At 37.8% G+C, this 13,842-nt stretch overlaps 1 protein-coding gene across 1 annotated transcript; it reads right to left on the bottom strand.

Moving 5' to 3' along the window:
• Positions 1–772: 772 nt before the first annotated feature.
• On the bottom strand, positions 773–13,140 carry OAT (ornithine aminotransferase). The gene is made up of 9 exons (XM_009576975.1): positions 12,916–13,140; positions 11,730–11,954; positions 11,507–11,602; positions 8,668–8,795; positions 5,918–6,040; positions 4,233–4,361; positions 3,147–3,260; positions 2,195–2,339; positions 773–1,248 (listed from the first exon to the last, which is right to left on the bottom strand). Exons 1-9 carry the CDS (start codon positions 13,112–13,114, stop codon positions 1,088–1,090), a joined length of 1,320 nt encoding a protein of 439 aa, XP_009575270.1. The 5' UTR covers positions 13,115–13,140; the 3' UTR covers positions 773–1,087.
• Positions 13,141–13,842: the final 702 nt, after the last annotated feature.

Here is a 13,842-nt window from a genome sequence, read left to right as displayed (position 1 = left end):
GTGACTGCATTTGACCCCTATGCTTGGCAAAGGGAACATTTTGCATTAACAGTGATTAATCAGGGTTTAGTCTCAACTAACACCAGCTCAGTTAAGAAATATGAAAAAACAACCTAGTGCAAGAATAGCCACCAACTCCACAACTGCATACAGAATACTATATTGGCAGCGTCCTAAGGCACGAAGTGCAGAAGGAGTCACCCTGTGAAAAAACACAGCAGAAGCTTCCATAGAGAGATTGACAGAAACACAGACTACAAAGGCAGCACTTGCTGGGGCTCTGGGCAGAGACGACTTCAAGTTTCTGTGGGGCTTGCTCTTTTTGAATACACTGTGTATTTTAGTTGCACATTAACATTTTTTTTAATGCAAGGCATGTTTTAATATAAACATCCAGATTATAGAAAGTTTTATAACAGTAAAAACAGATCTATATGCTCAGATCTATTTTACAAGATTGCAAAGCCAAACACTGAGACCAGGCTTGAAAATAGCATCTCTTATCATACAATCAAAATATTGTACATATAGAACACAGCTCGATGCTTCTCAAGTTCACCAGCATAACACCCACTTTGTCAAACCTTCAGCATTAGAAGTTTTTTCTAGCTACAAATGAGAAACAGAAATTCATCCATAATGACAAGTGCTTCCATCCTACAGACATCTCATCAAGGGGCAAAAATGCCAAATGTGATGTCTTGGAGAGTGATATGAGAGTGCAAGACCACCCTTACTAAAATATATACAAACGACACTTTAAGCTTTGGCCAAGACTTTCAATAATTAAACAGATTTCTACAGATATCTCCCTTCAAACATTGTGACTTAACTGTTCAGTAGGTACATGAGTAGATGAATAGAACCTCACTACTTTATTTCCAAGTATTCCGAAATTGAAAACTCTAAAATCATTCTTTATTTTCTTCAGAGCCATTATAATTTAAAGACATCGCTACGTTTTAAGAGTCAAGTCCTCTTAGATAAAAGGAACGAGAGATGCTTGCTTCAAGAGCAGGCCTTCATCGCACATATTTCAACACACCACCTTGGGTGAGTCAGCAGATATACTTTAAAAGCCATGTGTTCAGAAAGACAGAATGGTCTTATGAATTATATCGATGCACTCTCTGATTTCATCCTCCTTAATCACAAGCGGTGGTGCCAGCCGAATGATATCACCATGCGTAGGTTTGGCAAGAAGTCCATTATCACGAAGCCGCAAACACACCTTCCAGGCATCATAGTCTACAATTAAAGAAAAAAGAAAAAGACATTTAAACTACAGCAGAAAAAGTGGCACCATTGCAGCACATGGTACGTGGGGCCAGATTGTAAATACCTTGCCATCTGGCAGTGAAAAGATCAAGTGTACTGACAAATGCAGTGGTCACTTCTGAGCATCAGAGCAACTCCCCAGAATTTGCAGTGAATATTCAAGACCGCTGCAAAACTGCAATTTGTCTGAAGGGACTCACAAGTTTGCCTCCAGCACACCAAGTTTTGCTCCTTCACAGCTGAGTGCTTGTCTAGATGTAGCAATAAATTTAAAAAGTGAACCATACAAACGGGAGGTAAGAGAACATCTGGATAGGACTTCAGACAAGGTTACATTTGTGCCTGGATTTCAGTGCATCACGTGCATGTCTTAGGAAATTACACCACCTTCCTGGAGCACTTTGTCACTTAGCATATTCATCACAAGAATAGTCTGCTCTGGCTTCTAAGCAGTTTTCTGATATAATTAATCCCTAGAAACTTGTTCTCAGTCATTAGCTTTTTCCTTCCTTGTACCCTCCTGTATTCACTGTACTCTTCTAACTATCCTGGAAACAACCAACCTCAGCCAATCCTTCCATAATCTGACAGAAACTCCTGTTCCAGATGTGGCCAGTTTTCTTCCAATGAGGAGACAAAAGAATATTTGTTGGGAGCTAGATTCACCATCGGGTTTGAACATTATCAAATCGTAAAAGAATTCGAATTGTTCAAAAAAAATGTTCAGACTTACTTAGTAAAAAAAAATTATTTTTAATAGCACACAGCCACTTCATTAAATCTTCAGTAGGTACTACGGTACTATAGCCGAACATGATGCCTGTAAGCCATCCCCCCACTCCACTAAGATACTTTCAACTTAAGTTGAAAAATATTTTTTCACGCTATGATTGCACAGCTGATTATATTTCCTTACCTTTGGTTTCCCGAATTACAATGGCATTTAATAGTCCTCTTCCTCTTACAGAAGTTACAATATTAGATGGTGTCTTCATGAGCTCATTTCTTAGTATGTTACCCATTACTTCTGCGTTTTTAGCCAAGTCTTCTTCTTCAATTACCTAAAGGGAAGTCAGATCTACAGTCAGCTGAAGGGCACTGCATTTTGTTTACGTACCCTGCTGGAATGGATGACTAATGACATTGCAATTGCTGAGATACAAAAGCTGTTGCATCCAAAGTGTCACTGCAAAGGCTGCATATCCAAGCAGATTGGTATTAACCCTTTACACATTCATGTTTACAGGAAACAATAATCTCTTTGAAACTTTATTCTAAATTAACTGCTTTTCATTTGCTGTTATTTACAAGTAAACGGTAAACCTCTGAAGACTCTTAATCTGTCCAGGTCCACATACTGGGTAATGATGAGGCTTTCTGAGTGACTTGCATTACATGTAGTCAATTATGCAGTCACAGAATAATTAAAATATGGACTCTGGACAAGACATTTTACTAGCTTCTGTTTGAGCTCCAGTAGCATATATGTGTTATCAAGCTCATAGAGCAGCAGCCTCTGCAATATGGTATAGTAAAATAAGCCGATTTAAAAATGTCTTTGTGAAATTAGTGAAACTGCTTTACTGAATTTACAGAAGTGCCTTGAAACTTCCCCTAGATAAATTTTATTTTGTCATTTAAGACATTAAGACCATAAGAACACAGAAATTAGGACATATTTCCAGTAAAGACTTCAAAATTTGTTTTGTGATCTATGCAAACAGTTAACCACTACCAATTTTCCATTCTTACTTAAGCTAGATTTCTACTCGTAGCATAACAAATAATATCATTCATTTAAGCAAAGATCATGTCAGTGTGACACCCTTTTTTCTTTGGAATCCAAATCTCTATTACAACACACAAACCTCCAGTGCTGCCATTGCAACACGGCAAGCTAATGGATTTCCTCCATATGTAGATCCATGTTCACCAGGCTTAATGGTCAGCATAACTTCATCATCACATAGTACTGCTGAGACCTAAAATGGGAAGGTCAGCCAATTCATTTACATATATATATATAGAACAGTACACTTAAATATCTCTGAAGCAAACTTTTCCTCAGGAAAGGATAATTTTCAGCCTATAGTGATAAATTACATTTACATTCCCAGCTCTATATAGAGGACAGCATATCTGACAATCATGTAACAGCTTAATCCCTTAAATGCACTTAGCTATAGTGGTAACATACATCTAACTACAGTTGAGGGGCATTTCTCCAAACTGAATATCATTTCAAGAGTTTAAGCTTCAATACTCTGTTTAACAACTCAGAAATACCTTCAATCGGCCAAAATAGTTCAAGGCATGTTGTAATTTCCAGCCTAGTCGGCAGGAATTTAAATCACTCCAAGAGGATAAAATCAGTCATGCCAAACAACTGAAATAATGCTAGTTGTTCAGAAATAGCTTTATAATGTATGTTTTCACTCACATTAGTATTTTTTTTCCTTTACAGAATTCATCTAGAAATCAATCACAGCAAGACTGTGATAAACTACTCTCCAGAGAGAATACAAAACACTAACCAGTAATTCCAGAATGAAAAGCTGATCACTGGACACTTATTTTCCTGACAGTATAATACCAAACTGAAGAAAACAGAGATACACCAAATTTATTCAATTAATTGACAAGGGCCAAAACAGCTAAAAATCATCCTAAGAAGATGGCATCTAATGACTTGCCACTGTAACAAGTCAAGTATCAACATAGAAAGTTCAGGATACCATATAGCCATTTCAGCTATAAAGGTAATACTACGTATTACATTATTTTCTTATGTATCTCTCACAGGCTGGACTATTGGGCTACAAATCGTAGTTAATCTTGTAAACACCAATTTCCAAGTACAACAAACATCAGATTTATTGTTCTTCCAACTAGACTTTCAGTGTTAATTACTTTAAAATCATTATTCAACAAATGGATATTTCTTTGTTACTCACAGGATATAAGCCACCAGAAAGGGCCTTTCCAAGAAGAATTAGATCGGGTCTCACATTTTCATGGTCAACAGCTAGCATTTTCCCTGTTCTGGCTAAACCAGTCTGTACTTCATCAGCAATAAATAGAACCTTTATAGAGACAAAAAGACGAAAAATCCACACATAACAGAGAATGACTTTCACTCCCATTCCTAACTCAATTCAAACAATACAGCATAACTGCACACAGTAAGTGAAAGACCTTCCAGCTGCAGTACACTAAGTACACGAAGGTGCTTCCTTCACCTCCTCTAAACCTCCTGGAGACTTACATATTCTATGAAATGTGAAACCACTAACAAGTGAACACACTGTCCTCTCTCTCCGACATCTTTAGCATGTTCATAGGGTTGGACACTGCCCAACCAAAATCTATTTGCGATATAACAATGAGTGGGATTTCCAAAAAGTTAGGATTCGTCTGTCTTTACTCCCAATGCATCGTTCGTACGCTGCCCTTCAGCTTCTGAAAAATGCCATTTTAGCAACTCTGCAGGTCTTGTAGTCTGATGTCTATGTGTCTAAGTAATTCTGAGAACCTTTTGATCTTGTTTTCCTAAGCTGCACTATTGTCACGTACTACTATTCGTAAAGTAGCTCTTATTTTTTTCTGAGAGGTAAGTATCACACCAATAACAAAGACAACTTTATTAATTACATGTCAATACCTTCCTCTGAAGGTATAGAAAGATTTATGGGTAGCACTTGCAAATTAAGAATCAGAATTCTATTGGAACAGAGACCACTGATTTTTTAAATCAAACAGGCAACACCAAGAGAATAAAAAGTAAATCAGCAGACCTTTTTTTGTTGTTTTCCTTACACTTAGAAAGGATGTGGGAGAGGCCTGTGGGAGAGGCCGACCAAAGTGGTCCTGGAATAAGAAGGCATGGCAGCCTGCTTGTGAGAAGTCGCAGCACCCAAAGACAACTGAAGGACATGGAAATATATACAAACACATCTTCCCACCCTGCCAGAACCACTGAAGGCAGTCTAATTCAGTGTGTTTTCACTAGCAGAGAACAGAAATTTCAGATCTAATACTCTATTTTCAAAACTAAACATTTCTTAGCAGACAGGACATAATATTCAGAATAGGAGTCAGGAATGTGGTATGAAAGGGAATGTGAGAAAATGCCGACCAAAAGAACAGAACTGTAAGACCTCTGCTCTTTAGAGATCTTAAAAGAACATTCATAAGCATATGGCCATTTTCTTCAGTGTTTCATTCTGTGACCCATTACTGTTACTAACTCTTGGTAGCACTTATGCACTCCAGCCACAAGGTCCCTTGATAGCCATGGTAGAACCACTGCAGTAATTGGCCTCTGGCCCAAGAAACTTACAATGTGAACAAGAAATTAAAAGTTAAATTAATTTAAAATAAATGCAGTTTCAAGAACATTCATTAGAAACTTAAATCAGTGACAGCAGTAAGAAACTGCTAAGTTTCTTAAATTGTGCACTGCTAAGTAGGTATTGCCAGGAAATACAAGAAGTATCCCTACCCTATTCCACTGAAAGAAAAGGAAATTATTAAATAGTGTATGAACTCCTGTACCTTGCATACAAGGATGACCTTACAAGATATGCCAGTAAACACAGTGTGTAATGTTTAAGCCACCTTGTTATAGTGAATTCCTTACATTGTGTTTTGTGCAGAGGTCCCGTACTCCTGTGAGATAACCTTTGTCAGGAACAACCACACCTGCTTCACCTTGAATTGGTTCAACCATGAAAGCTGCTACATTGGGATCTTGAAGGGCCCGCTGTAAAAATGGACATATGGATAGGAAAAACAAAGAAAAAACCTTTACTCAGGTCAAATTTAGAAAATATAGAGATGAATACATGTAGCAGAACCTAGCTCTAACCCTGGCTTTCTACCTCAAATGGTGATAATAGTATTCATGTCAGGCAGTTATCCCTGAGTGCCATTTCAGTTCCAACACAGAAGCCCGTGTCACTATTTGCCTCGAAAGATCAGCTGGTGTGCTTGCTTGGGAAATTACAAACCTTAAAAATTGCAAACCCAGACAAGCAGATTATTGGATCAGTTCATAAATTACCTCAGAAATACACTCAGTTTTGCGTTACCCCATGCAAGACAAACAATTGCTCAACACTTCCCTCAAAAAAAAAAGAATGAAGCCTCTCCAGAACAATTTTGTCACCTTAAAGCAAAGTCCACAGCTACATTCTTGCACCATCAAGTTCTAAAGGGTTTAGAAGTCCACGAGACTCAAGAGATATAATGATTCCCAGCATGAATTTACTACAGCTTTTCTTAGTATTGCCCCATAAACAGAACGAATTCAGTTACCAGTCTGATGGACGTGGATCTAAGTTTCAGGTCTCCAGAGCGCGTTCAAAGCCTTGATAAAGTTGGCTGAAAGCCACTAAATACGGGCTTCCACAATGGGCAGCCTTATGTAGGTTCAAATCTGAGTAAGCTTTTCAATTCTACAACTATGATACACTGAGAGACCTTTGTTTCCCCTAACCAAACTCCTAGGAGGCAAGCATCTCTGTCCCATAAACCCTCCAACCTCCACAGACGATTCGCTTGTACTAAGCAGACCCAAAAGGCACAGAGGACTAACTAAGTTGTCACTCATGGAGACGATGTACCAGGTGATGGAAAAGTGGTAATGCCAACGTTCCTAGAGCTTCAGAACTGTGTTTGGCTGGAACCCTCTTGCCTCCCAGGTCCCAGGTCCAGCACCCTATGGCTGCCATCCAGCATCATCTATCCTTTAATACCTAAGCCCACATTATGAGCATGGGAAATTTTAGACTAATCAAGGTCAACCTTCCCCAACAGCTTGACAGGATGCATCTCATAGAATCATAGAATCATTTAGGTTGGAAAAGACCTTTAAGATCATCGAGTCCAACCGTAAACCTAACATTGCTAAGTCCACCACTAAACCATGTCCCCAAGCACCACATCTACACATCTTTTAAATCCCTCCGGGGATGGTGACTCAACCACTTCCCTGGGCAGCCTGTTCCAATGCTTGACAACCCTTTAGGTGAAGAAATTTTTCCTAATATCCAATCTAAACCTCTTGTCGTGCAACTTGAGGCCATTTCTTCTCGTCCTAAAAACCGAGAGGTTTCTCATCTCAGAAAACCCAGGAAAATGCAGAATCACCAGCATTTCAGTAGCTGTCCTGGTTTCAGCTGGGATAGAGTTAAATTTCTTCCTAGTGCTGTGTTTTGGATTTAGTATGAGAAGAATGTTGGTAACACACTGATGTTTTCAGTTGTTGCTAAGTACCCTGCTAGTCAAGGACATTCAGCTTCCATGCTCTGCCAAGTGCACAAGAGGCTGGGAGGGAGCATAGCTGGGACAGCTGGCCCAGCTGACCAACGAGGTATTCCATAGCATGTGATGTGACTCTTCCTAGTGCTGTGTTTTGGATTTAGTATGAGAAGAATGTTGGTAACACACTGATGTTTTCAGTTGTTGCTAAGTACCCTGCTAGTCAAGGACATTCAGCTTCCATGCTCTGCCAAGTGCACAAGAGGCTGGGAGGGAGCATAGCTGGGACAGCTGGCCCAGCTGACCAACGAGGTATTCCATAGCATGTGATGTGACTCTCAGTATATGAATGGTAGGCATGTCCAGGAAGTAGCGATCGCTACTTGGTTATTGGTCAGCACGGGTGGTGAGCAATTGCATTGTGCATCACTCATTTTGTATATTCTATCATTATAATTATTATTATTTTCTCTTCCTTTTCTGTTCTAAACTGTCTTTATCTCAACCCACGAGGTTTTTTTTTTCACTCTTACCCTTCTGATTCTCTCCCCATCCCACTGGGGGGCAGGGAGAGTGAGAGCGAGCGGCTGTGTGGTGTTTGGCTGCCTGCCGGGTTAAACCACACTACTAGCTCAAGTGAAACACCAGCCTAGCATGGTTTTAAGGGTGCTGTGAAACTGGAAAGACTTGTTTGCGACTGCAGTGAATTCTAGTCATCTGGTCACTGAAGAATGCACAGCATTTCTGAGAAAAGTAGGTAAAGATATTAGTTTCAGAATCCAAGTCCTGACTTTAAAATGTATGCTACTGATCTGAATTCCCTTACGGTTTATCTGCTATTCTTCCTTTGTACCTTGAATATCTCAGTGGCGTGGGAAATGAAACAGATCGTGTGGTTTTCCTTTTACATCCTAAAGCAAAACTGAAAATCAAAACCAAAGCAGAATTTACACACATTTCCTATACATAATTATAACATATATATTTCTTATATATATGTCTAGATACACATATCTTCACGTTAAAGCACATGTTTCAAAGGATAAACTTCTGATTTTCCTGCTTTGCTATTTACCAAAGAGACACTGCAAAATGATTTCTTACAAGAGAACTAAAATTTTCAAATACCTCAAGAGCTGGCAGGTCATTGTACGGGATCACTTCGAAACCTGGCATAAAGGGTCCAAATCCATCATAGCTGGATGGGTCGGTAGAACTAGAGATAGCAGACATAGTTCTGCCCCAGAAGTTGCCAGCTTAAAAAAAAAAAAAAAAAAAAAAAAAAAAAGAGGGGGATTGTTACAAAACTGACTAAGAGCCAGAACAGTTTATAGGACATCACACTTCCCATCTGGTAATGCATTTTAAAAGTTGTCTAACATTAGCATATTAGCATCCTTCTGCTAATTGTTAGCATTTTACATTGATGCCATAAATACATTCTGTTGCTATATGAAAAGCACATATCAAAAACGAAAGAAAATTATACTGTGAGACCTGGCAAGTATACAAAATAATTTCCATAAGCTTTGTTCTAGCCTGAAAAATTGAAAATAACTTAGGAAGATAACACCTTTTTAAGGAAGATTTACAGCTATTACATACATATTACTCATTAAATGCAGGGAGAAAAAAATAAACACCACCCAGAATTTAGGTCCTAAAAATAAAGCTGCCAGTAAGCCGAAATCAAAAAATACATTTTTGTGCATTTCAAAGTTCCAGGAGAACCCATTCATACATGTAAAAATATTGTAACATTGCCCTATTTCATATAGAAACATCAGTTAAAATGCCTAGGAACCAACTATCACTAAGACTATGATGCATTCATTTTAATATGTCAGTTAAATCAACATACTCTCATCTAATCAATAATAAGGCGCTTAATAAAACAAAGGAAGATTAAAGGTTCAATGCCATCACAGCATTCCAAGCCTTTTCTTTCCCCCACCAATTTCTTTGTGTAACTGTGATCCTAGGGGCAGAGGATGTTCTCAATCTGCAGGAAATCCTGAAGTCAATTATTACTGACGTAGCCAGCTCTAGGCATCCCTTCTTTCTAATCGCCGATGTAAATAGCATTACACTGTTCACCATAGCAATGCCTCCTAGCAGAACAATCCCTGCCAGGCTTTGCTGAGTCACATGCTTATCACCTCAAGGTTATGTTAGTGCAATCCACTGTATCCTGAAACAAAGCCCTGAAGACTGAATCACGTGAAGCAGAGCAGTCTATCTGCTGATGGCAGGCTGTCTCCACCCTAGCACTCCAGTCTCCGTAGTGGCTCACTATCAAGCAAGTTCTTTGGACTGATGTTTAAAGCCATTTTTTGTTCTGACCCTAGCTACCCAAAAGAAGGATTATTATTTTGTTCCAACTACTTGGCACATAATTAAATATTGTGGTTAAGGAGATGGGAGCATAATAATGGAGAGCATATCCAGTTTATCACTGAAGAGCAAAACAGAAGAAGAAAAAAAAAATCTAATCTAATTAGTCCTATAAACCATAATGCAATATTCAACTATGATTTTCAATTTATAAATGCTGTCTAATGACAGTTTATGGCTCAACTACTATATGTACCAAAAGTCAAAAATAGTATTTGCAGCTGTAGCAATCAAAAAAAAAAAAAAAGACGGTATTTAAGGAGTAAGCTTTATTCTGGAAGGTTTTATAAAATACAGAACCATTGAACAACAATGACAAAAATACTTCACCTATAACCAAAGAATACCAAATGTAAGTTATTTGAATTAGACATAATTTTTTTTTTTTTTTTTTAGCAAAGCACAAGAGTCTCTTCAGGGGCAGGTAACTTCTCCCTGTTACAGAGCCAAGCAGAGCAGGCAGATAAAAGGAGGAAGTATACTACGTATAGAATCGGAACTTTCCAGGGCCCCATATTTACTTTAGCAATATTGCTTTTACTTTCATTATATGATCAAGACTACAATATGGCTTTACTGGGTTAATGCCAACTTCTGGAAGACCTTAAGAATGCAAAGAAAATGAAAGCCTGAGAGGGAAGCAGGCTTAACCCACACGTGGAATCTATGAGAGGGGTGGCAGCAATTTGAGGAATGAATTCATAAGAAAGGCATATAAAAATCAACCAATTAGAAATAAAAAGATACTGCACTTTAACACCCAAGCAGCGGTTAAAAGAGCAGGGAGGACTGAATGCACTTTCCATGTGACTTCAGGCAGCCACTCACCAATTTTTGACAGCTAGAAAGTTAAGTAGTACAAATAAGGTCCACCTTATATATTCAATTGCTGTTTTAAAGCTTTACAAACCACCTGACTAAATATGGTTTCCTTCCTGGATTTAAGTTCATTGTTGCATTTCCCTTGCAAAAACAGACATTACCAGCAGCTCCTGATAAAGCACAACTATCCTCATTGCCTCTTGATGCATACACCTCCACAAGGGAGAGGTGTAAGAAATTGATTTGTCATAGGAATTATATTCATATCTCTTGCTTGTACAATCACTTCTGTTAAGATCACATGCGTTTCTTAAAGGACATTACATTTTAAAAAAATGTTTCTAGTTCATTGTAACTATTTAAGGTTAAAATCAAATAGCCAGAAGCATACACAGAATTTTTTGCCACCAGAATATATTTAAGACTGAGCTTCACAATTTAGAAGGAGGCACTTGGAGAACCTTAAGGTCCTGCAAAGACTGTTGTAGTCACAACGGTACTTCTTTATCAGAATCACCAATGGCAGATATGTGAGTACAACATAACCTGTTAATAGGTTGAGATCTTAGCTTACTCTATCAAAATGTCAAAGGTTACAGAGACCTTCAACAGGCTTGCTTCAGTGAAAAAACTGAAATAATAATACTGCAAAGTAATCGCTACAGCTATAGAAGAAAAGAGAGTGCTGCAGCCAGCGTCTAGAGCTCTCTTCCTCCTCAATACCTCAACTCATAACACACACTTAACATACCTGCAAAAATAATTTTTGCTTTGTATTTTGGAATTCCTTTCACAGCGTATGCCCATTTCCGAGCCAATTTACAGGCAGTTTCTCCAGCTTCCACTCCTAAAACATAAAGCAATACCATTATCACACTTGTACATGAGACAGGCCATTGATGCAGTACCAAATGTTACAAAACCATTTAATTTCACAAACAAGAAATAAAATGGAGACAAAATTATTTTTTCACCTGTGTTCATTGGAAGAACTTTGTTATAATTGAACATTTTGGTGACAAACTCCTCATATTCACCAAGTACATCATTGTAGAATGCTCTGGATGTAAGGGTCAGTTTTTCAGACTGAGATTTCAGAGCGTTCACAATCTTTGGGTGACAGTGGCCTTGATTAACAGCACTGTAAGCACTCAGAAAGTCAAAATACTTTCTACCTTCAACATCCCACACATAAACACCTAGGAAAACAAAGGTATGGTCAATGCACAAAATAAAAGAAGACATGAGATAATACTAAATGGTATAAGCTAAGAGCCACAACACAACCTGGTCAAATATAAATGGTATTCTCGCTATTCCTTAGGGCACACCTGAAAGGCCCTCTAACTAGCAATCAATCAATTGACAAGGAGAGCATGAGCAACAAACTAGTACAGTACAAATAAATGCCCAATGAGGAATCAAGAAAAGAAGCATTTCCCACATAAAGCTGCCATTCCACTAAGTTAGTAAGTAATATGAGAATATTACTTCCCCTCCAAGTTCCTACTTTTTGGGTCCTAAAAAGTAGATAGAGAAGAATACTTTCGTAAGAGAATTAATAAGAATTGGAGGTCATAAAAGAAAGAACAAAACCAACAGAATCCAAATAGTCTCAAAACTTAAGAGACTGACAGCTCTGAGCTGTCAAAACGTGTACTGATAAAGAAAAACTATTGGATCACTACGCTGATAGTATTTCAATATAAACTCATAGAATTTAACCTGCACAAAAGCCCCTTGAACATAATTAAAGACCAGAGTAAATTTAAATTAAGGAATAATACAGGAACAGTACACAAGGACTTAAATAGGATTCAAATGCACCTTTTCATTTTCATATTAACATTAAACCTCTCCACACAAGGTAACAGAAAAAACAAAGTTGCTTGAAACTTTCTTGCTGAGTTATTCTGAATTATGATGATTATCAGAACTTAGACCTCTATTTAGATAAATCATTTTAGAGAGACTACAGTTTTATCAGGCGGCCTTACACATAATGATCCAGTTCTCTAACCAGCAATTAGCTGTCTTTATTTCATCAATTATCTCAATCTCCCCGCAAAAAATCCCAAAGGTTCAGAAATTTATTAGGTCAAAATCATTATGCATACACACATCCCACCTACACCACCCAGGGAAATGTAAATAAAATACCTTTTCCTTTTTCCAGAGCAACAGGTAGTGGGTGGTAATTGTGGGCGCCATATTTAGCCTCACGCTCAAATATGTAATCAGAGGATGGAGGTCCTTGAACGGTTTTTTTAGTAGCAACTGAGGTAGCAGAACTCAGTGAAGCATGAACACCTCGACAGAGAACAGCAATGCTCTGAGAGCGGGTTAGCTTGGAAAACATTATTGACTTCAGGTATGCTGTTATAGACCTGGGGGGAAAAAAAAAACCCACAAAGTTAATAATTAGCACTAAGAGTACTTCAGAAGAAATGTATGACGCGACTGAAGTGTTTTTACTGCCAGGATTACAGGTTTCTCAACACTTTTGCAATCAAGAAAGTTTACACGAAGTATAAATGAATGCAGTACTAACTTCAAATAAGTTTGAAGTTTTTTCTATTTTAACGTACACTCACAGTAACAGAAAGAAAACTAAAATGTGTGACTCACCAAGTCACATAGTTTTTCCTATAACAGTGTTCCTTTTCCATCGTGCCTTAAATTGTGACTAGATTTATTAATATAAACTACAATAAGAAAGTTAAGTTTATCAAACTTATTGTGCTATTGAAATGCCTTTTGTCTAACAAAGATTTCCATAAGACAAATCTTGCACAAAATCAGCAAGTAAATAATACAATACTAGAAAGAAGTACCTGACCCAAGTAATGTTTAGCTGATAATATTATCAAATTTGATAAAGGATTGATTAGTTTTAACTGAGGTCAGCTTTAAGAAGCAAAATTTGTGACTTTTTATATAAATAGCATTCTTGACGTTAAAACGTTGCCACCTACACATAAAGCACTCACTGCTAGTAACATTTTAAGACCATCAAAAAACAGATGGAAAGTAATAGCATGTCAGATATTAAGGATCATTATATAAGCACCCTGTATTTTCTTAGTA

The sequence above is a fragment of the Fulmarus glacialis genome, unplaced genomic scaffold (assembly GCF_000690835.1).
Source record: "Fulmarus glacialis isolate BGI_N327 unplaced genomic scaffold, ASM69083v1 scaffold6014, whole genome shotgun sequence".
Lineage (NCBI taxonomy): Eukaryota > Metazoa > Chordata > Aves > Procellariiformes > Procellariidae > Fulmarus > Fulmarus glacialis.
This window is presented reverse-complemented; position numbering and strand designations above follow the sequence as displayed.